General features: G+C 44.3%; 1 protein-coding gene across 1 annotated transcript in view; it reads left to right on the top strand.

The window, feature by feature from the left end:
* LOC146798885 (uncharacterized) overlaps positions 1 to 27,184 on the top strand; it is a 71,739-nt gene that overhangs the window by 21,154 nt on the left and 23,401 nt on the right. Inside the window, exon 3 of the mRNA XM_085627791.1 lies at positions 4,512 to 5,839. Coding sequence (XP_085483917.1) covers positions 4,512 to 5,839 — 1,328 coding nt within the window. The remainder of the gene's footprint in view (positions 1 to 4,511; positions 5,840 to 27,184) is intronic.

The raw sequence follows: 27,184 nt of genomic DNA, 5'->3' as shown, positions 1-27,184 counted from the left end.
CCCATAGGGGCTTGAACTTCAGAAGGAGTAACTTTGTGGACTACATAAAATTATATAAAGATGTATAGCAATGTATGCTGACATCTAAATAAATACAAAAAATACAGAATAGTATATGTTAATAAAATAAATGAATGTAAGAAATAAAACTTACCTGACAAAGACAGTGTGTAAGCGTCGGTTTTTCCTTCATAAAATAAAATTTAAATCAAACTGTGTTATTAACAATTTACTATTCACGTTTAAAAACGTATATCACTACAAACAAAAAAGTAAAAAATCATAAAAGAATTGTTTCTACCTAACTAAAAATTAAACACACTACCAATTACTCAACTCACAAAGCAGTAAATAAAGCTTTGCAACTCCAACCTAAAGTACATTGTACAAAAATGAATAGATAAGAAGATGTGCATTTACTACTCCCACTCCAGTTTAAGCCACACTGGGAAAGCATTGAACATTGAGAGACGAACATTTCCTATCCCAACTCCAGCCTAAGCCATATCATGAAAAACGTTGGACTATGAGAGGGTTAGATTTATTATTCACAATCCAATGCAAGCCCTATTTGGGGAAGTGTTGAACTTTAAGGTGGGGAAAATTTACTATTCCCATTCCCATCTCAGCCACATTGAGAAAATATTGGACTTTCAGAGATCAAAATGTACTGCTCCCACTCCAATCTAAGCCACACTGCAGAAAGAATTGCAGTTTGAGAGGGGAAAATGTACTATTCTCATTAGGATCCAAGCCACATTGGGGAAGGTTTTGGACTTGAGGGGGATAGATTTACTATTCCCACTCCAATCTGTGTTACACTGGGGAAAGTGTTGGACTTTGAAGGCAAAAACAACAGTTGATGGCCAGAATGCAGAACAATGTCATACATTCACCCCAGTACAGAGATCTGGGCCTAAATCCATTGTTTTTTTGCTCACCATGCCATTCCCGTTTGAACCCAGCCATATGCAAATCAGTCTTGACCCTGTGCCTCATGGGAACAGTCCAGGCCGAACTGCCAAGCCAGGTCCTCCCTGGACTAGAAACAAGCATCCTAGGACTGGTTTCGGGGTTTCACCCCTCTTCAGCCAGGATAGCATGATTCCAGTGGCATGGAGAGCACGGGACCCACGTCTGGGCATACCCGCCCACTCGGGGTAACAAATGCAAAAACAACAGTTGATGAACAGAATGCAGAACAATGTCATACATTCACCCCAGTACAGAGATCTGGGCCTAAGTCCATCGTTTTTTGCTCACCATGCCATTCCAGTTTGAACCACGCCATATGCAAATCAGTCTTGACCCTGTGCCTCATGGGAACAGTCCAGCACGAACTGCCAAGCCAGGTCCTCCTTGGACTGGAAACAAGCATCCTAGGACCGGTTTCGGGGTTTCACCCCTCTTCAGCCAGGATTGCTTGATTCCAGTGGCATGGAGAGCACGGGACCCACGTCTGGGCATACCCGTCCCACTCGGGGTGACAAATGCAAAAAACACAGTTGATGGACAGAATGCAGAACAATGTCATACATTCACCCCAGTACAGAGATCTGGGCCTAAATTCATCGTTGTTTAGCTCACCATGCCATTCCAGTTTGAACCCAGCCATATGCAAATCAGTCTTGACCCTGTGCCTTATGGGAACAGTCCAGCCCGAACTGCCAAGCCAGGTCCTCCCTGGACTGGAAACAAGCATCCTTGGACCGGTTTCACCCCTCTTCAGCCAAGATAGCTTGATTCTAGTGGCATGGAGAGCACGGGACCCACGTCTGGGCATACCCGTCCCACTCGGGTGACAAATGCAAAACCAGTTGATGGCCAGAAACCCACAACCCTCCTGAGGCACAGCCGGGAGCGAGAATTTAGCGAGCATTGTAGAAATTGACTTTTAAAATTTGTGTATACTTGTGTTTTTAAAGCGATTGCACTTTACCTGAATAGACTGCTAGAAGCCTCCCCAACAGCGAGTCTTGCGCTGGGAAGGAGAGTACACAGGAGCTCTGTCAGGCGCCATCGACCACGCCGAGCAGAGGGACACGCCCCCCTCGAGGCCACGCCCCCTTCCTGATAGTACATCTGCAGCGCTGAAACTCGAGCGCGCCAGAAACCCACAACCCTCCTGAGGCACAGCCGGGAGCGAGAATTTAGCGAGCATTGTAGAAATTGACTTTTAAAATTTGTGTATACTTGTGTTTTTAAAGCGATTGCACTTTACCTGAATAGACTGCTAGAAGCCTCCCCAACAGCGAGTCTTGCGCTGGGAAGGAGAGTACACAGGAGCTCTGTCAGGCGCCATCGACCACGCCGAGCAGAGGGACACGCCCCCCTCGAGGCCACGCCCCCTTCCTGATAGTACATCTGCAGCGCTGAAACTCGAGCGCGCCAGAAACCCACAACCCTCCTGAGGCACAGCCGGGAGCGAGAATTTAGCGAGCATTGTAGAAATTGACTTTTAAAATTTGTGTATACTTGTGTTTTAAAGCGATTGCACTTTACCTGAATAGACTGCTAGAAGCCTCCCCAACAGCGAGTCTTGCGCTGGGAAGGAGAGTACACAGGAGCTCTGTCAGGCGCCATCGACCACGCCGAGCAGAGGGACACGCCCCCCTCGAGGCCACGCCTCCTTCCTGATAGTACATCTGCAGCGCTGAAACTCGAGCGCGCCAGAAACCCACAACCCTCCTGAGGCACAGCCGGGAGCGAGAATTTAGCGAGCATTGTAGAAATTGACTTTTAAAATTTGTGTATACTTGTGTTTTTAAAGCGATTGCACTTTACCTGAATAGACTGCTAGAAGCCTCCCCAACAGCGAGTCTTGCGCTGGGAAGGAGAGTACACAGGAGCTCTGTCAGGCGCCATCGACCACGCCGAGCAGAGGGACACGCTACCTTGGAGGCCACGCCCCCTTCCTGATAGTACATCTGCAGCGCTGAAACTCGAGCGCGTCAGAAACCCACAACCCTCCTGAGGCACAGCCGGGAGCGAGAATTTAGCGAGCATTGTAGAAATTGACTTTTAAAATTTGTGTATACTTGTGTTTTTAAAGCGATTGCACTTTACCTGAATAGACTGCTAGAAGCCTCACCAACAGCGAGTCTTGCGCTGGGAAGAAGAGTACACAGGAGCTCTGTCAGGCGCCATCGACCACGCCGAGCAGAGGGACACGCCCCCCTCGAGGCCACGCCCCCTTCCTGATAGTACATCTGCAGCGCTGAAACTCGAGCGCGCCAGAAACCCACAACCCTCCTGAGGCACAGCCGGGAGCGAGAATTTAGCGAGCATTGTAGAAATTGACTTTTAAAATTTGTGTATACTTGTGTTTTAAAGCGATTGCACTTTACCTGAATAGACTGCTAGAAGCCTCCCCAACAGCGAGTCTTGCGCTGGGAAGGAGAGTACACAGGAGCTCTGTCAGGCGCCATCGACCACGCCGAGCAGAGGGACACGCCCCCTCGAGGCCACGCCCCCTTCCTGATAGTACATCTGCAGCGCTGAAACTCGAGCGCGCCAGAAACCCACAACCCTCCTGAGGCACAGCCGGGAGCAAGAATTTAGCGAGCATTGTAGAAATTGACTTTTAAAATTTGTGTATACTTGTGTTTTTAAAGCGATTGCACTTTACCTGAATAGACTGCTAGAAGCCTCCCCAACAGCGAGTCTTGCGCTGGGAAGGAGAGTACACAGGAGCTCTGTCAGGCGCCATCGACCACGCCGAGCAGAGGGACACGCCCCCCTCGAGGCCACGTCCCCTTCTCGCCCTACAATAATGTGTATGCACAGGAAGCGCAGCGGACGAGCGCAGCGGGCGCGACGATTGCGCGCCGAAGGCGCGCATAAGGCAAGCTCGTCTGCGCTCGTCCGCGCCGAGTCCGGGCCAAGGGCCACATCCCCTGGACAAATAAACCACCACATAGGGCCACGGAAATACTCAAGTGAGGAACTAAAATGTTGGAGACCTACCACCTTATGCCCCAAGATAGAACCACATACAGAGGGCAAGAAATGTTCGTCATGTCCACTCACTTTCGATTTTCTTCCCGCCAAAAATATGGCTAACACCGGGATACCAAAGCACAGAAATTATAATCTGAAAGTCGGTCTGATCAATACAAGGTCACTGGTTAAGCACAATATACAAACGTCCGAATTAATAAACGGACAGAAAATAGATATATTATTCGTCACTGAAACATGGGCAGACGAGGCATCAGATGCTGACCTAGCCTTAGCCATTTCAGACGGATACTCCCTCTCCAGAGTTGACAGAAAAATTAAACGAGGAGGAGGGATAGCGATTATAGCTAAGGATTCATTGAAGGTAAAAACCTCAGACAAAGGTAATACCGCAGACTGTGAAACATTGTCATTCCAAATAAAGATCACAGATAATTACACTTTTAATGGAATACTAATATATAGACCACCCAGTGCGAAAACCCCCTTAATCGACTTACTAAGCCCCTTTCTGGAATCAAGTGTGACATGTCCCGACTATACCATCCTAGGTGACTTTAATCTACACTTAGAGAAAAAATCAGACCCTAAGATAGCAGCATTTATTGATGCTATGGCTAACTTTGACCTGGAAAACAAAGTCAACGTCGAAACTCATAATGCTGGACATACACTAGACGGAATTTTCTCGTCGTGTCAGAACCTACACAATGTAGAGACTCTCCCTATCCCATGGACTGATCATAAACTAGTAACCTTTACGCTAGAAATTAAAAAGGAGACGGGAAGACCAGTGGACATTATTAGGCAGATAACATATCAGGATTGGTCTAAAATTGACAACCAGGCGTTCAAGGAGAAACTCCAAATATCCGACCCCACATTGGACGATAACTGTAATACAGCCTGTAAACAATTTAATGAGTGGATAGATAAGGCAGTCAATTCGGCTGTCCCTCAAAAAAAGGTAACTGTGAAAAGAAAAACCCCATCACAACCCTGGTTCTCAGATGCGCTAAGAACACAAAAACAAATTTGCAGTAAAGCAGAGAAAAAATGGAGAACCAAATACGACGCCCACCTCAGACAAGAATATAATGTCACATTAAATAATTATAAAAAATTAATAATTGAAGAAAAAGGTAGATACTTCACTAATAAAATTAATGAGTCAAAAAACTGCAGTAAAACTCTTTTTGACACTGTCAAAAAACTTTCAAAGTTTGAAAACAATAATCAGGAAGCACTGTCATCGGAATTCTGCAATACACTTGGTGACCTCTTTGTTAACAAAGTCTCATCAGTATACAACTCCTTTAAAAATCAGAACAGTGAAACTCTGGAAAAAGATATATCCCACTCAATTAATTCAGAAACTCAACAAGACCTAATACCAGCCTTTAGTTTCACACCCCCTACAGCTGAGCAGATACAGAAAGAAATCCTTACCTGCAACTCAGGTAGCCCAACAGACCCCTGCCCACCCCGAATATTGCAGGCTTGCTCCATTGAACTAAGCCTGGTGTTGGAAAAACTATTCTCCAAAATTATCATTACCAACACCTTCCCTGACGAATGGAAAATGATATCCATTAGGCCACTGCTAAAAAAAAACAATCTGGATGGCGAAAATCCTAACAACTACAGACCAATAGCCAGGATCCCTTTTGCCGCTAAAATTCTGGAGAAACTGCTAAATAAACAATTATCCCAACATCTGATGGACGGAGAATGGCTAGACCATTCACAATTTGGTTTTAGGGCGGAGCATGGAACAGAGACAGCCTTGATCACAGCAGTGGAAGAACTCAGGACAATAATGGATAACGTATCGAAGGCCGCATTGATATTACTTGACCTATCGGCGGCCTTCGATACGGTTAGCCACGAAATCCTCATAACACGGCTAAAAACAGCAAATATTCATGAGTCAACCTGTGCTCTTATAGCCTCATATCTGGAAAATAGAACATTCTCAGTTGAATCAGGAGAAGCAAAGTCTAATCTGTTCAGCTTGCCATGCGGAGTTCCGCAGGGATCATCGATGAGCCCCACGCTTTTTAATTTATATGTAGCCCCACTCGCGCAAATAATAAGAAGTGAGGGATTCACCCCTATATCCTACGCCGACGACACCCAAATTGTGGTGTCTATAAATAAAGAGGTACAAGACACAGCAGCAAAATTCCAATGCTGCATGACAAAAATCAGCCAATGGATGCAAATGAATTGCTTGAAATTAAACGCGATAAGAGTGAAGTATTGATACTAGGTGGTGACACAAACATATGGTCACCTTTATGGTGGCCCACAGATATGGGAAGATGCCCAGATTCGTCGGAAAAGGTAAAAAACCTAGGAATAATGCTAGATACTAACCTCTCATTTGACGCTCAAGCAAGCAAACTAGCATCATCACTCTGGTACATCCTGAAAATGATAAGAAAAATACTACCTTATATACCGCATGACTCTCGGAAAACAGTGGTGACGGCATTGGCCTTGTCCAGATTGGATTATGGAAATGGTCTATATGTCGGAGCAAGGAGGAAAATTCTTCTTAAATTACAACGCCTGCAGAATGCAGCAGCGAGGCTGATATTGGAAATTCCAAAGTTCGAAAGAGTAAGCCACAAACTTAAGAGCTTGCATTGGCTCCCAATTGCAAGTAGGATAGAATTTAAGTCATTATGCTTGGCATACAAAGCAATAAATGGAACGGGATAAACATTTCTAAAAACACACCTACAACTGTATGAGCCAAATAGACTTCTGAGATCCGGACAAAGAAAACTCATAAAAGTACCCAGATACAGAAGAACAAACTGGGGAGGCAGAAGCTTCCTAGTGCAGACGGCAAAAATGTGGAACCAATTACCGCTGGAATTGAAAAACAGTCCATCTCTGAAAACCTTCAGAAAGGGAGTCAAAACATGGCTTTTTGCTAAACAGCCCTAACTACATACTTAGGAGTCAGTGGGAATCTCAGCGCCAAGACGCCTTTTGGCATTCGCGCGCTATACAAATTGAAAAATCAAATCAAATCAAATGCAGAACAATGTCATACATTCACCCCAGTACAGAGATCTGGGCCTAAATCCAAGTTTTTTTTGCTCACCATGCCATTCCAGTTTGAACTCAGCCATATGCAAATCAGTCTTGACCCTGTACCTCATGGGAACAGTCCAGCCCGAACTGCCAAGCCATGACCTCCCTGGACTGGAAACAAGCATCTTAGGACCGGTTTCGGGGTTTCACCCCACTTCAGCCAGGATAGCTTGATTCCAGTGGCATGGAGACCATGGGACCCACGTCTGGGCATACCCGTCCCACTCGGGTGACAAATGCAAAAACAGTTGATGGCCAGAATGCAGAACAATGTCATACATTCACCCCAGTACAGAGATCTGGGCCTAAATCCAAGTTTTTTTTGCTCACCATGCCATTCCAGTTTGAACTCAGCCATATGAAAATCAGTCTTGACCCTGTGCCTCATGGGAACAGTCCAGCCCGAATTGCCAAGCCAGGTCCTCCCTGGACTGGAAACAAGCATACTAGGACCGGTTTCAGGGTTTCACCCCTCTTCAGCCAGGATAGCTTGATTCTAGTGGCATGGAGAGCAGGGGACCCATATCTGGGCTTGGCAGTTCGGGCTGGACTGTTCCAATGAGGCACAGGGTCAGACTAATTTGCATATGGCCATGTCTGAACTGGGGTGGCGGAGTGAGCTAAACAATGATGATGGATTAAACCCAGATCAGTTGACTGGGGGTGAGTGCTTGCAATGTTCAACACGCCGTCCATCATCCCCTTTGGATTTTATAATATACATTAATATGTGTAAACATTTTGGTAGGTTCATGATGTGCTTAGTCATGTTTCAGGCTAAAGCTGCCCAGTAGGAAGAAGAAAAATTGAGAAGGTTCCATCCGCCCTGGGATGACGGAGTGAGCTAAAGAATTATGATGGATTAAACCCAGATCAGTTGACTGGGGGTGAGTGCTTGCAATGTTCAACACTCTATCCATCATCCCCTTTTGTTTGGCTTTGTTTGCCATAAGTTGGCAGGGTATGCCCAGACGTGGGTCCCTTGCTCACCTTGCCACTGGATTCAAGCTAGCCTGGCTGATTAGCCAGAAACCGGTCCCTGGATCCTTGTTTCTGGTCCAGGGAAGACATGACTTGGCAGTTCGGGCTGGACTGTTCCCATGAGGCACAGGGTCAGACTGATTTGCATATGGCCATGTCTGAACTGGGGTAGCGGAGTGACCTAAAGAATTATGATGGATTAAACCCAGATAAGTTGACTGGGGGTGAGTGCTTGCAATGTTCAACACTCCGTCCATCATCCCCTTTGGTTTTGCTTTGTTCGCCCTAAGTTGGCAGGGTATGCCCAGACGTGGGTCCCTTGCTCACTTTGCCACTGGATTCAAGCTAGCCTGGCTGATGACGGCTGATTAGCCAGAAACAGGTCCCAGGATGGTTGTTTCCGGTCCAGGGAAGACATGGCTTGGCAGTTCGGGCTGGACTGTTCCCATGAGGCACAGGGTCAGACTGATTTGCATATGGCCATGTCTGAACTGGGGTGGCGGAGTGAGCTAAACAATGATGATGGATTAAACCCAGATCAGTTGACTGGGGGTGAGTGCTTGCAATGTTCAACACACCGTCCATCATCCCCTTTGGATTTTATAATATACATTAATATGTGTAAACATTTTGGTAGGTTCATGATGTGCTTAGTCATGTTTCAGGCTAAAGCTGCCCAGTAGGAAGAATAGAAATTGAGAAGGTTCCATCCGCCCTGTGTTATTGGGAGTTGCAGTAACCGATATACCTGTCTAGGTCTTTTATGTCCCCAAGTAACACTTATTTGTGCTTCTTCTGGGAAGATAAATAAGTAAGGCCTGAAATAAGTATAATATTTTTTGTAGTATAATCATCTTAATAAGATTTGCCCTTTGCATTAATTATAAAGGAAGGTGTTTATTTATAACAGTCAGGTAATTTCTTTAGTCAAAAATATATAATTTGTGGGCTTTATTTTGTCAAACAGCAATGTAAGCCAGACTACTAGATATTTCATATTATTCACTGTAAATATTGTATCAATCTAAAGTAGAGGGACTAAATGGTTAAATCTTTGTTTTTTCAGTGTTTAAATGGTAACCTAAAACTTTCCCAGACTCTGATGCTACGTATACAATTCTTTCACTAGCTAGATTTGGATCTGATGTGACAAACAATACATTATCTGCAAGAGCTAGTATTTTAATAGTATTTGTGACTACATGGCCGGGAATAATTTAGTCGGCTTAAAGTTGTCATTGCAGGTAGGGCTCAAAATATAATGTATACATTGCTTGGGAAAGCGGGCCCCGTTTTCTTGGCCCACATCTAATAATAGATGAGGTTGACGTTGTCCCATTTATTGATATTATGGCTTGGGTTTCTCTATATACCTGTTGTATCCAGCACAAGAAGGTTGGCAGAAATTTACATTTCTGTTGCACTGCCCACAGAAAAGGCCACTCAAAACAGTTGAAGGCCTTCACTGCATCCAGTGCCTTAAAAAAAGGCTGTTAATGCATTGATTCTTCCAATCCTGTTAATGATAGAGCTGTTTTAGTATGTTCCGTCGTATCTCTGCCAGGAATAAACACATGCTGCCATGGTGTGGCCAGGTGGTTGATAGCTGCTTTAATACCATGGGTAATTAGTTCTGTACAAAGCTAATACCAGTGATATTGGTCAACAAGAAATCAGCTACACTTGGGGCTTCTTCCTCTTCAAGAATATAACAATCCGTGCATTCTTCCATGTTTCGGGTGGAGAGGGTTCAGTTCATATCCCATTAATTAGCTGAAGGAGAAAAAGCAATATTTCATGAAATAATATTTTAGAAATGTTTCTTGGTAGGGCATCAACTCTAGCGGCTTGACTTCTTGGAGCTGAGAATGCCTAGAACGTGGACTACTTCTTCCTGGCTCCCTGCAATGAAAGATTCTAGCTGCCTGAGGAATAAAAGGAGTTGGGATCAACTACAATTTACCAACTACAGGGTAACCCATTAGGTCCCACATTAAAGCTCAGAGTTGATTGATGGGATTAAGTATGGATTTGTCATAAATTCAAAGCCAATCTAATATAAATCGCTAATGGATATCTGAAGCGACGGATAAAATTGATCCTCAAAAACAGAAAGCAAATGTGGAATTCGGTAGCTACTACTCAAAGAATCAGAAAGTCTGGTTAGTAGATTGAAAATTTCAATCCTCTTGCCTACACATGAGTTAGTCGAAGGAGACCTACTATACCTTATTATTCTAGCTGGTATTCAGGGAAACCCTATTAAATCAGGGAAGCAGAAAAATGTATCAGCATAGTAGAACTTCTGTAGATGTTCTCAAAGGGAAAGTATATTCTATAGCATAAAGACACACAACAGAGATGTCTGCATCTCTTAGAGCCTAAAGGGGATCTGAACAAAACTAGTGCAATACCCAATTATACCCACCAAAGAACCTTTGAGAATTCCAGGTCGCATGCCTAATTATTTCTCATCTTCAAACAACAAACTTGGCAACTACACTCAAGATTTCTTCCCTTTGGTCTACACATTTAAACATCCTTGAACTCCTCCCATCTCCATATTCCACTCGGACAGAAGTCCTCCCTTCCTTCATTAAATCTTCTTATCCTTGCCAAGAGATACTCCTTTTGAGCCTCATTATCTCTTTCACACAATGTGCCTTTCTTTAACCATGAGATCATGCAACAGAACCTGCAGAGGAAAAAAACACTTAATCCAAAGTACACATTCACGTTAAAATGAAACATTGAGAAATCCAAAAGCTTAATGCCTTAGGGCAACTTTAGTATCTCAAGCATTTCATTACATGTTTGAAATGCAATACAAACACATATACAGTTACAATATAGGTGCAGAGCACTATTTGAATGAGTACATTTTCAGTTATAAAATAAATGGAGAGCAATACGTGAACATATAAGAAATACAATGTTATACAAACCACACAGATATAAATATATATGGAAACTGCAACTCATTGTTACTGTAAAGAAACCGTTAATATACACTCATAAATGGCAAGATTACACAGTAGATGCACTTACTGTAACTGATCAAGTGCACTACATTACGTTTGTGATCTATACGCCTAGACAAATGCTGATACCTTTTTGGTTGTAAATGTTATGAAAACACATAAATAAAAAAGTGCGCTACATTACGTTAATAAGGTTACATCACAGAGTACACAAGGACATATGGACACATATATACGTGGCAACATGAAAGGGAGGGGCCAAAGTTACGCTGCGCCGAAGCTCTTCTAGACAAAACGGAAGCACTAGAGTTTGAGACTTTATGGACGATAGAGTTGGTAGTTGTACCTGGTCTAAGTATTGAGTGCATTCAGCTACAGCAGTGTCTTCCAGTATCTGCACAGTATAAAGTTTCAAGTAGTAATTTCGAAAGGCATCACATATCTCTGAAGCATTGTGTATACATAGCCTCCCTCATCGTTGGCCTTAATGTCTTTTGACTTGCTGATCTGTCTTGAGCCTGCAGGCTCACTAACTGGCCAGACTCCTCACTCTTTTCATACTGAAAATATCTAGATTATGTAAGGAGTTAACTGGCCTTATTCTCATAAAATGCTGTTATTTGTGAGCTGGCATATGGTCATTTAGCCCATTGTGCACTTTGTATCATAGATTGTTGTTGATCAGAAACTGTTTTTTTATGCTGCAACTTCAAAGTGGCCACTTGCTTACTTATATCAGCTATGTGTTTATTTTTTATTCTCTGCAGCCTTGTTTTATACTCAATGGCAAATCTCAAGATAACTGCCTTAAGTGTATACGATCTGATGCTGTTTGGTTGTTTTCTGTCAAAAAGAAATTGGCACAAGGCTGCGTCTTGAAGTAATGAGGAGTAAAAGGTCCACTGTGATGCGATATGATTTGCCAACATTAACCAGCTATTGTAGTGTGATTAGTGCATGATTAGACTCCAAGATGTTGTCATATTTAACATTTGAGCTATTAATAAGAGTCTGACTGATTAGAAAATAATCAATTCTTAAGTATTACTTATGTGTATTTGACTAAAATTATAATGCTTTGCTTGATGGGAGAAGGCAGCATCAGGGATCAAAAGAATCTGGTCCATGTATGCCATTTGGAGGTTGTAGGATCCAGATGGCTATGGAATACAGTGAATGGCCCCCTGCTAGTCAGAAATATCCTTTTTTGTACCGTAAGGTCTGTGTGAATCTGTATGAAAGGTAGAGGTATGCCTGCATTGGGTCCATATATAGAACATATGTGTATCAGTTGACTGTCTAATCTAATAGTAATAGCAATCAGTCTACCATGGGGATCTGAAATGCCTCTAATCCCATTAATAAATGACTTATGTACTAGAGTGACACCACCCTTCAGTAATACATTCTGGCTAGTTGCATAAAACGTCTTGGCGCCTGCTTAAATATGTTGCGATTTTGTAATGCCGCTATGGCCTCTTGAAAACGAACTATATTTAGCTTATAGTCACCCATTTGTTCTCTAATATTTAACTATTTAGCTCGTGAATTAAGGTATTTTTCATTAAAAGATTAAACCTTTAGCATTTTTATGATTCATCGATCAGTGCACTGACACGCTACCTCATATTGCGAAAGAAAGTAAGCTGGTTCTAACCCACGCATATCCTACATCTTATTTCCTCATTTCCTGTGTCTGCCTCTTCCTTTCCCTTTTTGGCCTACCCCTTGCCCCCCCTATACATTCCACAGTTCCCCTCCTTCCCATACCCCAGCTCCCCACAGCTGTACCTCTTCTTAATCCTCTCCACTTAGCAGGATTGTGCCCGTCTAATGCAAATACTGGACCTGGTCTCCTGCAATTACCCTTCATATGAGGTTAGGATGCTAAATCGCACTTTGAAGATGGTGTGAATGCATTCAGCAACATTCCTGCGCAACTCAAAGCCACACTAGGGGAAGTATTGGACAGTAGGGTAAATGTATTACTCCTGCTCCAGTTTAAGGGCATGATTACGATCTTGGCGGTGGGATACTCCGTCACAAACATGATGGATATCCGGTCCGTTGTATTACAAATCCATTATATCCTATGGAACTTGTGATACAGCAAACTGGATCTACGGCACGATTGTGACGGAGTATCCCATCTGCCATGATCATAATCAGGCCCTAAACCAGATTGGAAAAATAGTTGGACTTTAAACAGGTAAATATCTTTTTCCAACTACAATCCAAGCCACATTGGCAAAATGTTGGACTTCGAGGGGTCTAGATTTACAATTCCCACTCCAATCTAAGCCACATTAGAGAAAGCATTACAATTTGCGGTATCTTTACTATTTTTAATCCTATCTAAGCAACATTGTGGAAAGTGTTGGACTTTGAAGGTGGTAGATATTCTATTCCCACTCTACTCTAGGCCACATTGAGGGAAGTGTTGTACTAAGCAGCGGTAAATTTACTATTTACTATTCCCACTCAAGTCTAAGCAACATTATGAAAATGGTTGGGCTCTGAGGAGAGTAAAATATGCTATTCCCACTCAAATCTATGCCACATTGGGGAAAGTATTGCTCTTAGAGAGTGTTTGATTCACACTTCCTACTATAATGTAAACCAAATCTTTAAAATAATACAGTCTTACAAAAGTGAAATAATAGATGTATGCAAAACATATTGAAAAAAAATTAAAAAATACAATATAAAATACATAAATAAAACGCTAATAAACAAATAATAGTACACTTTTAACACTATTAATGTGTCTGTCGGGCATTGGACAACACTGGGGAGGTAAATAAAGGCCCCTCGAGTGAGCACCATAGGGATTCATTTATTATTCTTTAAACTCGGGCAGCTCAGGAAGAGCTTTCCGAGCAACCTCAGTCTTTATTTTTCTTTAGTGTAATTATGACCTGCGCACATGGCACGCTGACGACATTACACTAAAGTGAAAGTAAAACGAGAAGATGGACTTGTTTTACTATCAGGGCTCGGGGGAATATCCCAGCCCTGAGGTCTGATTTGGGTGGGAGAGGTTTTGTTGGAAAGGGGAGAATCTCCTGTTTCCAATGATATATCCGCCTTGTGGATCCGTGCTTGGGAATCGCCATAGGTGAGCGAACCCCAAGCAGGGATCCACCCACTAGACACCAGGGATGTTGGGGGACTGCCCTTTGGGCAAGGGCTTGCACTTCCTCTGACCCCAGAATAGAACAGCCTATCTGCCCCAGGGGGGAACGGATGGGGGTAATTACCCCTGATCTCCCCCGGACAGAAAGCCCACTAGACACCAGGGTCTATTTTTAAAGTGCAAATTGGGTCTGGGGCTGGGGCTGCCTACTATGGGCAGGGCCATGCCCCACCCCCTCAAGGTCTAAGGTGTCAGTCTTTTTGATCGCCGAAAGGCAGATGGGGTAATTATCTCAATCAGCCCACCTGGGAGGGGCGTAAAATCCACGTTTGTTTTTACAAATATGGGGGTCGGAGTTGCCACCATTGGCATATCCATGCACCCACCGCAACAAGAATAGAGATAGTATTTCTGCTCACTCGGGAGACGGATGGGGTAAGATCTGCCCCCTCGGGGAAAGATTCCCACTAGACACCAGGGTCTGTTTTTAAAAGAAATATAGGGGAGGGGCTACCCACTATGTGCATAACCATGCTCCCACCCCCCAGAAAAACCTCCAAATTGCCCCCTCCCCCCCTGCAGGAGCGATACAAAGCCCCCTAGACATAAGGGATTTTATTTTTAAAATATATGAGAGAGGGCTGCCCACCATGAGTATGGTCATGCCCCTACCCCAACAAGAAGAGAGATAGTATTTCTGCTCCCTTGGGAGATGGATTAGGTAATTATCCCTGATCTGCCCCTCGAGGGCAGGAAGCCCATTGGACACCAGGGTCTATTTTTAAAATAAATATAGGGGTGTGGCTGCCCACCATTGGCATGACCGAGCTCCCTTCCCCCCAAAAAAATAAATGACGGTGACAGTCTTTCAGCCCCAGAGGGCAGAAGGGGCGACTACCCCCAGTCTGCCACCCCATGTGAGGGGTAGAAAACCTACTAGACACCAGGGATTTTTCTTTTTAAATATAGGGGTGGGGGCTGCCCATCATGGGCATGGCCATTCCCCCACCCCAACAAGAAGAGCGACTGTCTTTCTTCCCTTGAGAGGCACAGGCACCTTTCACTATGGGCATGGCCATGCCCCATCCCAAAAAACAACAGTAACCCTCTTTCTGCCCCCCTGGAGGGCAGATGGGGGTGATTACCCCCAATCTGCCCCCAGGGGGCAGAAAGCCCACTAGACACAAGGGAATGTTTGTTTGAAAAAGAGTTTAGGGGTGGGGACTATCCTCCATGCAGATGGCCATGACAGGCACGTCGAGATAATATAAGGGTAGTAGGGGTCCCGTAAGGGGCGGAAGGTCCCAGTGTTGACTTATTTGTGGAAGACCTTATCCTTAATCATCTGCAACCCAAAAGTTTGTCAAACTTCTTCACAATCGCGTGAGCCTACAGGGTGCCCATCCCTAAGCCAAGGCCTGGTGCCGCACCCTATACACTTATCACCAGGATCTTGAACTTTGGAGACAGAGAAGCAGTTCTCCAAGCGGCCCGCTCTCATGGAGACCTAAAATATGAAAATACTACGGTAAGATTCTTCCCTGACTTTACGTTGCAGGTGCAGCATCAACATAGGAGCTTCAAGGCAGTGAAGCAAGAACTGCGAAAAAAAGAACTTAAGTACATGATGCTGTACCCGGCAAGACTTTGAGTAGTAGCAGAAGGGAAAACACGGCACTTCATTAAACCGGAAGAGGCATGGGAGTGGTTAGAGGCCTGGGGGGGTGGGACGACAATCCCCACAAGATACTCGGAAAGGTCAAGCCCAAGATCAGCAGAGAAACAATACTATAGGAGACATTGACAATACGGCTGAAGAGGGGACCCAACAGAAGGAATGATCACAGGTCAAGAACTGACGAGTTGGGCTGTTGAGGGTCAGGAACGCACAAAACGGGGCTAGCACCCTATTGGACACTGGTAATATCCTTGTATTTGTGAAATGTTGCATAGGCTGTGGCTGGAATGGAAAGTGGCGAGGACATTCAGACATGTTGGAAATGAAGAGGCCAATAAACGACCAGGAAGAATTGGGTCTTGGTAGTGTCCAAGGGTGCCTTGTTGGCAGTGCTAGCTCACCCTACAATGTTATGTTAGTTACGGGAAGACAGGTACTCTTCAAGTTGGGGTGGTGGGTGAAATTTAACCCATTGAGCAGGGTAGTAGGGAGGGGGAGTTCTTTTGTTTAGGAAATTGCAATCATGTTTGAGTTGGTTGTGCTGTTTTTCTTTGTTTTAAAATCTAGTTCAATGGACGTAAAGATATAGGAACTGGCTCTGGTAGTGTACCGTGGAAATTGGAAACTCATCTCTCAAATGAGATTGTGTTCCTTGGGGCCCAAGGATGTTGGTTATTTTCTCATCCTCACCTAATACTCTGGGACAAGGCACACCATGCACAATCAAACCCTAAAAAAGCGCTAACTTGAAGGTCATGACACGGAATGTCAATGGCCTTGGAAACAAAATTAAGTGTACAATAGTCCTACAATACCTCAGAAGACACCCCCCGATATAGTTCTCTTACAAGTGAAACATTTAAATGGTAACAGCTATAAAGCATTAGACAGATACGGGTATACTTTTCTAGCACACACAGGCTACACAGCAGGCTCGGGGGGGGATATAATGGTTAAATCTTCCATTCCATTCCTGGTCAGATATGGAATGACCACCTTGGTAGATATGTATCGCTAACTGCCACTTGGGAAGGCCAGACATTAAGCCTGTGCTCAGTTTATATGACACTGAGGCTGCATGCTGATACAATGCCAGCACTTAATGCTCTGTCACTGGAAATGCCAATGGGTACGTTGGTGATGGGGGATGACATGAATGCTGCCATGGACCCTGAGATAGACCTGGAGTCGGGTACTCAAACTAGCAATGGTAAGAAGCCCCTAAGGGCATTTGTAGAATCAATGGGGTTATTGGACTTGTGGAGCACAACCCAAATTCATGACAATACACATATTATTCTGCTGCGCATGGTAGCTACTCCCAATTAGATCACATTCTTACACATTGCTCATTCGCAGTGTTGTTCTGAGTGCTACACATAGAGAGCAAGGTATCGCAGACCGCTCCCCGGTCGAGTTGCTGTTACAGGGCCCACATTGCCTCCCAAAATAGAATCATGGTATTTCAAGGGCAAATCGTTTAGGCATAAGATCAAGCAACTGACAAATCAATATTTCCTTGAGAAACAAGTGACGGTCGATTCAGCACGTTCCTTATGGGAGGCTTATAAGACGGTCATACGAGGACACACCCAGGCTCTGATTAGAGGAAGAAAGAAAGAAAAAATATTAAACCAGTACTAGAAAGGGAGATATGCCAGGTGGAGGCCAGGGTGATATGAGGCGGGACACGTGACCCTTCTTTAGGACATCAACTCCGTTTCAAACAGCAGGACAGCAGAGACTTGACTGAAGATGTGGCCCGAACGCATGCACGGGCGATACGAAGAAAGCTATATGATGTAGGGGATAAGGTGAATAAAATGGTAGCCTGGCTGGAAAGAAGAGAAAGGGAGAGAAACTGGGTACTGGAAATACGCACACCTGATGGGAAAGTACACAATACCAGGTGGGCTACAGCCGAGGCGTTAGCTGATTTTTATAAAACACTCCACACCTCCACCTCAGTTAGGCCTGGAACCGGCTGTACTGCGCTTCTACTGGTTATTACTCCCCAGACGCTATCGGTTGATGAGAGGAATGAACTAGAACAGGAAATAACAGTGGAGGAAATAGAAGGAGGCATCCGAGATTTACAACCAGGGAAAGCTGCAGAACCCAATGGCCTCCCTGTAGAACTGTAGAAAGGAGTGGCTGACTAGGCCGCACAACATGTGCTAAATATGTTTTGAATGGCTAGGAAGGAGGGGATTCTGCCTTACAAACAAAGACTGGCCACTATAGTGGTTATTCCTAAAAGCAGTAAACTCCCAGAGGACTGCAGCTCCTATAGACCTATATCATTGCTAAATCTAGAAGTCAAGGTACTGGCAAAGGTCCTTGCGAATAGGCTCTGTACTGTCATTTCCTCAGTGATCCATCCGGACAAATCTGGCTTTTGCCTCATAGAAGTACTAGATTAAATCTTAGGCGCCTATATGGAGGGCTCCATGTGGATAAGAACAGGCGGGAGGAAGAGGAGGTGATACTTTCACTAGATGAGCAAATGTCCTTTGATAGTATTGAATGGTCGTAAATGTTCTCTGCCCTAAAGAGACTCGGATTTGGCCCGAGTTGTTGTGAATGGGTCAATACCCTATTTAGGGATCCGTTGGCAACGGTACGGGTCAATGGGGTGGTATTGGGATCTTTTGTACTACACAAGGGCATGAATCAGGGCTGTCCATTGTCCTTGATTATGTTTGTACGGTGCTTGAGCCACTAGCTACCTGGGTCCTTCAAGACCCGCTAATATCAGATATCAAGAATGAAGTGGCTGGGAGGAACATATATCTCTTTATGCTGATGAAATTCTTCTATATGCCACAAAGCCATATTCCATGATGGGTAGACTGCTCCATATATTCCATCTGTTTGGTACCTACTCTGGGTACAGGATTAACTGGGGTAAGTATCTCCTCTTCCCTATTTCGGGGGTCGGCCCTCCTGCCCTGGTCGGAAGAACACCCTTGATCGTGAATAACAAATTTAAATAGCTGGGCATCCGGATCTCGGGGAACATTGATGGTTTCATGACTGATAACTTGCTCCCACAGATTGAGAGACTCTGGAGCGAAGTGGTCCATTGGAGGAAGCTACTGGTGTCCTTGATGGGCAGATCGGTCTTATTTAAAATGATGGCCCTGCCCCGTTTGCTATATGTGTTACAAAATACTCCATATAAAATACCACCAGTCTTCTTTTGAAAGATTGATAGTGAAATATGAAAACTACTTTGAAATGGGGGCAGCTCTAAGATTGTGCTATGCAAACTTCAGAGAAGGAGTATTTGAGGGGGGCCTTGCAGTCCCAGATGTAAATAAATACTACTGGGCAGCTCAATTGATTACTATAAACAACTGGATGTTCACAGATAGAGATGACCCAGGCAATCGCGTGGATCACTGCGCGATGGGGGACTGCGGATACCCAGCAGTGTTTTATGGTAGGAGACTGGGAGTGATTGCCGGCTCACATGCATACAGTCATTCAGGTGTGGAGAGAGGCCACCAGATTCCTGGGATGTGAAGGCAAATTAACTGAGCAAACCCCACTATGGGATAGAGATATATTGGCGGAGGTTGGGGACCTGAGGGATTTCGTAAATGGGGACTTCTGGGCATTGAACACCTCGGAGACATCTGGAAGGCTGGGGCAATGATCCCCTTTGATGTTCTGAAAGTGGAGTACCACATGGTAGACATGGAAAGATTTCACTATTAGGGCTAGTTTGCACAGCCACTTGATCGAGGGAGAGCACCTGTTGGAACACACACCCCTGGAGGATCGGCTATTGCTAGATTTTATGTCAGCCAAGGTCACCTCTCTCTCATATATAAGTTATGAATAATTCACCAGACCTTTGGGAGCCTTGAGGGAGGCATGGTAAACTGACATGGGTCTGTGAGTGGAAGATGACTGGATGTAGGTGCTTCAAAGCCCTAGAGAAGTTGCTATCCAGGCATGCTTCAGACTCATACAGCTGAGAATTTTCCACAAATCTTATTCTTCCCGAACACTTATGCACCGTTTGGTAAGATGTGCGCTGGATCAACATGCCAGGGGGTGTGGGAGACAGGGATGTTCTTTCATATTCTATGGTTCTGTCCCGTTATTCAACAGTACTGGATTATGGCTGAGGTTACAAGTTTAGAAGTCCCGCTCGAGGCCAGGTGGCCAGTCCTGTGTGTGACAGGATGGGTGGTATGGGCCAAATATACCCAGATATGGCTTATGGTGGCAGACTTGGTGGCCAAAAGGAACATATCCAGGGCTTGGGGCGCAGATTGCCCGCTGAGACTGAGTGATTGGAAAACCGATCTAGATTGGTATAGCAAGGCAGAAAACGTAATATACCAGAGTCGGGGTTGCTCAAAGAAGTGTGAGAAGATTTGGGAATCATGGGAGGCTTATAGGGGTTACTGAACATGTATCTGGGAGGAGAGCGGGTGTATATACAGTACGTTTAATTAGAATACCCAACAACATATGTAGACAGTAAAGTCTACAATATTCTTGACACAACTATATTATGTCAATGATATTCTTCTCCCACAACATTATTAATGGTAATGTAAAGAGATTGAAAGAGCGCACAGCTACTCAACAGAGTCTCCCAGCACTATACGGTATAGTCAGAGATAAGAGAGGTATAGATCTGCTACTGCATAAAGAGCCAATCTAGAAAAAGAGAAAGATTGAAGACCACTACTCTGTAAAAAGCCAGGTTTTGGGATTTTTCTTGAACAATGCTTCATCATTAATCTGTTGCAAATACAACTGGAGACCCAAAATGAACGTCCGTCAGATTTGGCCAGATGAACTCTAGGGATCCTGGCCAGATGGTTAAGGGAGAATCGTAGCACTCTTACAGGGTTGTAGTAGGAAATTATGGAAGATAGGTAGTCAGGCTCTGATAGATGGAGCTCTCTGTGCATTAACAGAGAGGACTTGAAATAATCAGTTTTTCTATACGGGAAGCCAATGCAAACTATGCAGATGCAACATAATGTGCTCTTGTCTGGGAAGGCCAAGAGCGAGCCTCGCCGCCTCATTTTGAACCGTCTGGAATTTTCTCAATGGAAGCTTGGCAGGCCAGCAAATAATGCATTCGGCACAGTCCGACCATGAAATAACCAAAGTCAATACCACTGTGATTCTAGACGGAACAGAGAGGAAATGTAGACATTTCTTTACCATACCTAAAATGCCAAAGCACAAACCTACCACCGAGATAATTTGGTTGTGAAAAGACATTTTTCAATATTTTGGTGGAACAGCTTGATAGAAGATGGACTTATAAAGGATGACATAATTGATAATTCTCTACTATTGCCAATGTTCCAGAAGACTTTGATCTTTCATCACGCATTTTAAAACGTGCTTGTCACTCCGGGTTCGTAGCCTGTGCGGAATCAGATCTCAGAATCTTTTTTACCTAGCAGAGTTATTCTTGGATTCGTAGCCTGTGCAGAATCAGATCCCAGAATTATTTTTACCTAGCAGACTTATTCTTCCTATTTGTGATGCTTACACTCTACATAGGTTTGACACAAATCTAGATTTGATCAATGAGGTGAATAAATTGATCCAACTACAATATTCAAGTCATGTAATTTAATCCAGGCTTATATTAACCCCCCTTGGCTATCGGCCTGTATTGAGGTGACTTTCACAACAGAATGTGTGAATAATTATTTAGTGGACCTTCACCTAAGTTTGCTCCCACGGATTGGACACCATCCCAGTTTCTCTTTAAATGTTCATCTTCAGATGTGTTTCCCGCAGCGGTGTCTTACAAAAACAAAGAAAACAGCAATTCCATTTTCATTTCAGCTGTCCCTATCTCCTGGCTTCCACTCCACACCACACACCAACATTCTATTACATCATTCACTTTCAACATTGAAAACACAAACTCAGACATATCGGAAACAGAGACATATAGGATACTACACAATGCTATGTGGTATCTCTTAGAACACAAATTCTAGATTTGTTTTTTTCTCCACAGGGTCATTAACTCTTTTAATATTAAGAGGCATTTTCTTCACACACTCATTATTGATTTAGTATTAAACAATATTTTTTCGGATTTACCATCCTACAATATATACATAGCGCTCTTAGAGAGAAACTTACTATGCTTTGCCAAGCAAGAGAAATAAGTGGATCTTTGTTCCTTTCCTGGAGTGAGGTCAGTAACTCTACTCTGGGTGTAAGCCAGTGGCGGTGCATCCATTAAGGGCGCTGGGGCGTTGCCCCACAAGCCGCCCGCACCGGCAGCTCCCTCGGCGTCTCTGAACTTAAGTAAACTGACTCAGTTTACTACTTAAGTTTAGAGACGCTGAGGGAGAACTGTCTGACAATCATGTCAGTCAGCATGACCTCGGACTGCCCACCCCCTTCAGAGTCTGAAGGGGGAGGGCGGTCCGGCATCATGCTGCTGAGTGACTGACATGCAGCAGACCAGGGGTGGCGCAGAGCGCACAGCAGGCAGCAGTGCGCATGCTGGGTGAAGGTTGGTGAATTTTCGCTCCGTGCCCAGTCATGCGCACTACTGTCTGCTGTGGCAGGCGCATACCCATTAGGAGAGCGAGGGTTGAGCAAAGGCTCAAACCTTGGTCTCCTAATGGGCAGGCGGGCGGTGAGTCACCCTGCTCTAAGCCAATGCTGGCGCTGCTGGAGCAGTGTCAGTATTGGCTTAGAGGGGTTGCCAACCAGTGCTGTTCCTTAGAAGAGGCGCCAACGGGACCCGGCCGAGAAGCAGAGGCGCCGCGCGGACCTGGTCTGGTAAGCTTTCTTTTTAAAATTGTAATCCCCACTCCCCCACCCCCGGCGACCTCCTCCCCTCTCCCGCTAGTATTGCGAGTAGTGACTGACTGACACAACTACTGATAGCACCCTGGGGCAATAAAACGTAAGCAGGGGGCAGGCGATATGTAGAGTTCATAAACTCACAGGTACATAACCCAGCAAAAAGACCAGCGCCCGAGGTTAGAGAGGAGAGACTGTCCGTTTGCTACCATACTTTCCTGTAGCCACCACTGTAGGCAGAGTGGGGAAGGGAGGAACCGCTGTCCTATATTATTGTGTATCAGATGTTGCTGGTAATGTATTAAGAAGCGAGATAGACATATATGTAGTAGGTTGTTTTACTGTGTCCGACTTATTGAGGCTGCTTGGTGTCTTAGTTTTGGCCAATCTGATTGTCTTGGTTGGGATAACGGGCATGGGAACTTCTGATGGTACACTGCCTTTTTCAAATTAGGAATACCATTCGATTGTTACATCATGTTATCTAATCTAGTTCAAAGTATAAACACAAAAACAATAGATTCAAATAGTCCCAAATGTTGTATCACATATTTTACTCTGAAATCTTGCTCTCGGATCCAGGGCACTCGATTTTTTATTTTCTTCTCTTAGTGTACCCATCAATTTCACTCTGCACGTTTTACACAGTGAGGAATCAGAGGTTGTTTAAAACGCAGTCGTGCGAGGGGTGACCCCGCACTCGTCGCAGGCCCTCACTGCGAAGATCCAGCAACATGTGCGTCACCCCCTCTCCAACCTCCCCCTCCACTTCCCACACACACACACACCCCACCACAACTGCGGGGCCTCCAACACAAGTGAATAGGGCGCCATGTATTCTTTTTCACTGAAATGTAAGTGGGGGCACGGGGTGCTGTCTCTGTAAATCTTTCGCTAATTTAAACATAAAAAGGTTGTCTAACCCTTAAAAAAAATCTTGAAACTTCGTATTCACATGAGCATTTTTCAAATGTGCTCCGAAGAAAATTACTGCATTCTTAACCGGCAAACCTGAATAGACCGTTAAATACCAGTTTTCTCCAAAGTCACAACCTGCGAGTACGGTCACAAGAAGCGCATTATCTTAAAAGTAGCTCGGCTCGGCTGCTGAATAACTCAGGTGCGACAAAATTATGTCAGTGGCAGTTGGTAATATGGACAGGGAGTTAAAATAAAAGCGTAAGAGGAGAGAGAGGGAAAGGAAGAGTGGGAAGAAGTAGCCATGGATCAAGAAATGGAAAGGGCAGGAGCAAAGGGGAGTGCAAAGAGTGACAATGAAAGGATGGGGACAGGGAGTGCCGAAGAGAGAGAGGTTCACAGAGAGGAGGGATGGACAGAGGGGAGTGCAACGAGTGACAATAAGAGGAGAGTGACAGGGATGGAGATGAGAGAGAAGTTCACAGAGAGGAGAAAGGGACAGAGGGGAGGGGAACGAGTGTCAATGAGAGGGGGTGACAGAGATGCAGATGAGGGAGATTTGCAGGGAGGGACAGGACAAAGGGAAGTGGAAAGAGGTACAGCAAGGAGAGTCACACAGATGGAGATAAAGAGCGTGTGATAAGGTTCATAAGGGCCAAATGAGAGTGGAAACAATGGCAATGAGAGGAGAGTGATAGAGATGGAGGTCAGAGAGAGAGGTTCACAAAAAGGAGGGAAGGGCAAAAGGGAGTGGAAAGAGTGACAGCAAGGTGAGAGTGACACGGATGGAGAGGAAGAGCGTGAGATGAGATTCATAAGGGCCAAATGAGAGTGGAAAGAGTGGCAATGAGAGGAGAGTGACAGAGAGAGAGTTTCACAGAGAGGAGGGGGAGGGCAAAGGGGAGTGGTAAGAGTGACAGCTAGGAGAGAGTGAACGGATGAACATTAAAGAGGGTGCAATTCAGGCAGAGCTGTATGGGGGAAAACAGGAGGTAGAAAGAGTGATGGGGAGACCTAAAGCTGAGGGTGAAGTGCAGAGGGCAGCTGAGGAGAGGGTGGCAGAGATGGTGAAAGGTGTGAGACACAAAGACACCGAAACACAGAAATGAGTGGGAGGCAGAAAAAGGAAGGTGGTAATTTTTTAACACAGAAAGGAACTCGACTTGCTGGGACAAGCACTCAGTATTTCCTCATCCTGCCCAGTACGTCTCCTGGAAGCTCCCAGAAAGGGGAAGGTGTGACCAGGGGTGCTTATGAGGTGGCACCGGGCCCAGTATGTCTGGCTGCGGGTTTTGTGTTTGTCACTTTGTGAGTAAATCGAGTATTTCATGTCTGCTTGCAGCTGCAGCGGTCTCTGTATACTTTTTTGTTTATAGGTCTTTAAGCCTAAACAAATGTTTGTGACTCGTGCTTTATGTGTGTACTTGAAAGAGTTTGAGTGTGTGTTTGTACTTGTGTTGGGGTAAAGTTGATGGATATAAGAATGTTATTACAGATCCTGTCATAATACTTTCGCAAGTGCTTTATCAACCTTCCTGCTTCCTCAAATTTGCTTGAAAATGCTCCATTTATCCACTCTTTTTTCAAAATTTTCTCGGAGGAGTTGTTAGGGCTCGCTCGCTCGCTCGCCTCAGTGCAGTACCATGATAACTTTACGCGCCCCACCACTTTCAAATGTCACCAGCCAACACTGGTGTAAGCACACTTCACTTCAAGATGTCAACTTTTCTTCTATTTCTGTGTTCATGTATTGACTATTTTGCCTCATTGTTGGCATGTTTGTTTTGTTTATTCTTCTTTCCCCCTATTGTGAGACGCTACCAGACAGTCTTGCTGTTCTTCTCCTCCTCTCCTCATGTGGGTCAGCCCTCTCACAGCAACCACTCACTATTTCACATCCTGCACCCTACCACAATCATGCAACTCCGTTGATACGTCTCACAGATTTTCTCTGCTCTGAAAAGTATTTTTTGTCTGGAAGCTTATCCATCAACCTACTGTGAGTGTCGGGACGCCATATTGTCATCACCTCCCTGATGCCTGAGGTATTACAAATTGTATGTACTTACTCTTGTTTCCACAACATGCTCAGTAGCTGATGTGTCAGCGGATCTTCAGGCCTCAGGGAGGTTATAGGAGATGTAACAGCATATCAGGAATGTAGGGCCAGTTTGGTGTTCAAGAATTGGGCAGCCATTGTTCCCTAATATCTCAAAATTGCTGTTATTTGCTTAGTTCAGATTTCCCCTATTACCATAAAGAGGGCTACAGTCACAGCCAGCAACAACCCCCAAATACATTGGCATATATTTACTAAGAATTCATGGAATGCAGTTGCTGCACTGTGTTGCAAGAGAAAGAGAGGCCAGGCAGCACCATATTCACTAAGATATAGCTCTATCCTCCTCTCCCCCTAGCGTTGGCCCACAATCATGAAGCCTAGCACCACTGACACACATCTTTGCACCATAGTGCAAAGATGTCTGCATCATGTCTAGCACAGGGTTTGTACTCAAAGGATACTATGCATAGACAAACCTTAAAAACTTTTCCCAATTTGGATGTGTGCTGTACATCGCAGCACACATGCAAAGTTGGAAACGTCTGGAGAAATAAAAGCATTTATTCTTTTTAACACCTTCCTCAAAGAGGCATTGGTTTTTGGCAGAAAACCATGTCTACTACTGTTAGTATGAATGAATGAATGAATGAATTTTCATTTGTATTGCACAGTTACTTAAAACCATTTGCAATATGAGTTACAAACATTTAAAAGAGAGTTAAAAGAACCATTCATAAAATGCGTTTACATACAACATTATCAAAGTATGATTAAAAAAAATGGATTATATACATTCGTAAAACGACAAGAGATTGCCAGTGCAATCTTTTGGCAAATTTGATACAAATTCTATAGATTAATTGTTAAAAATGACATCTTCACGTTAGTAGATAGGGCTTTGGGTCACAACCTATGGGTGGCTGCATGGGAACGGTCATGTGCCACCCAAGGAACGCCCTCTCGATGCAAAATATCGCACAGCATTGCAATGCGCTGCTTTGCATTACTTTCAGGCAACTTTCCAGCGCAAAATAAGTTTTTCAGCCGAAAGTAACTTTCAAATAAACATTTTGCATCAGTTTGCATCGCTTTTGTGATGAAAACCCAGACAAAGTTAGCAAATCTGCCCCAGCATTTTTAGAGTTTAAACAAACAAAACAGAAACTGAATTTCTAGAGGTGCATAGATTCCCGTGAATCTCCCCACCTCCTATTTGAATTTATAATTTTCAGTGACCACCATGAATGATATTTTTCAGCTGAAGCCTAGCATGAGGGCGTCTGGAGGAACTTTTCTTAATAGCCTCCTTAAATATGATTGCCCTGTCCAGGCCATCGTCATAGAGTAATTATGATGCTTTCAACTATTACTTTCAAATAAAAAACTCAATTGATTTCGTGTACATAAATCGAATATTTAATGTGAAGGTTTTTGCATAATTTACATTTCGTTCTTAAGTGTTGCAAACTTGATTGGTAAGTTTCACTCGTTGTGAAGATTGTGCAGTTTGTCAGCTTTAAAAAACATCACATGAGAGTGAAGAA

This window comes from Triturus cristatus, chromosome 9 (genome assembly GCF_964204655.1).
Source record: "Triturus cristatus chromosome 9, aTriCri1.1, whole genome shotgun sequence".
In the NCBI taxonomy this organism is placed as follows: domain Eukaryota; kingdom Metazoa; phylum Chordata; class Amphibia; order Caudata; family Salamandridae; genus Triturus; species Triturus cristatus.
This window is presented reverse-complemented; position numbering and strand designations above follow the sequence as displayed.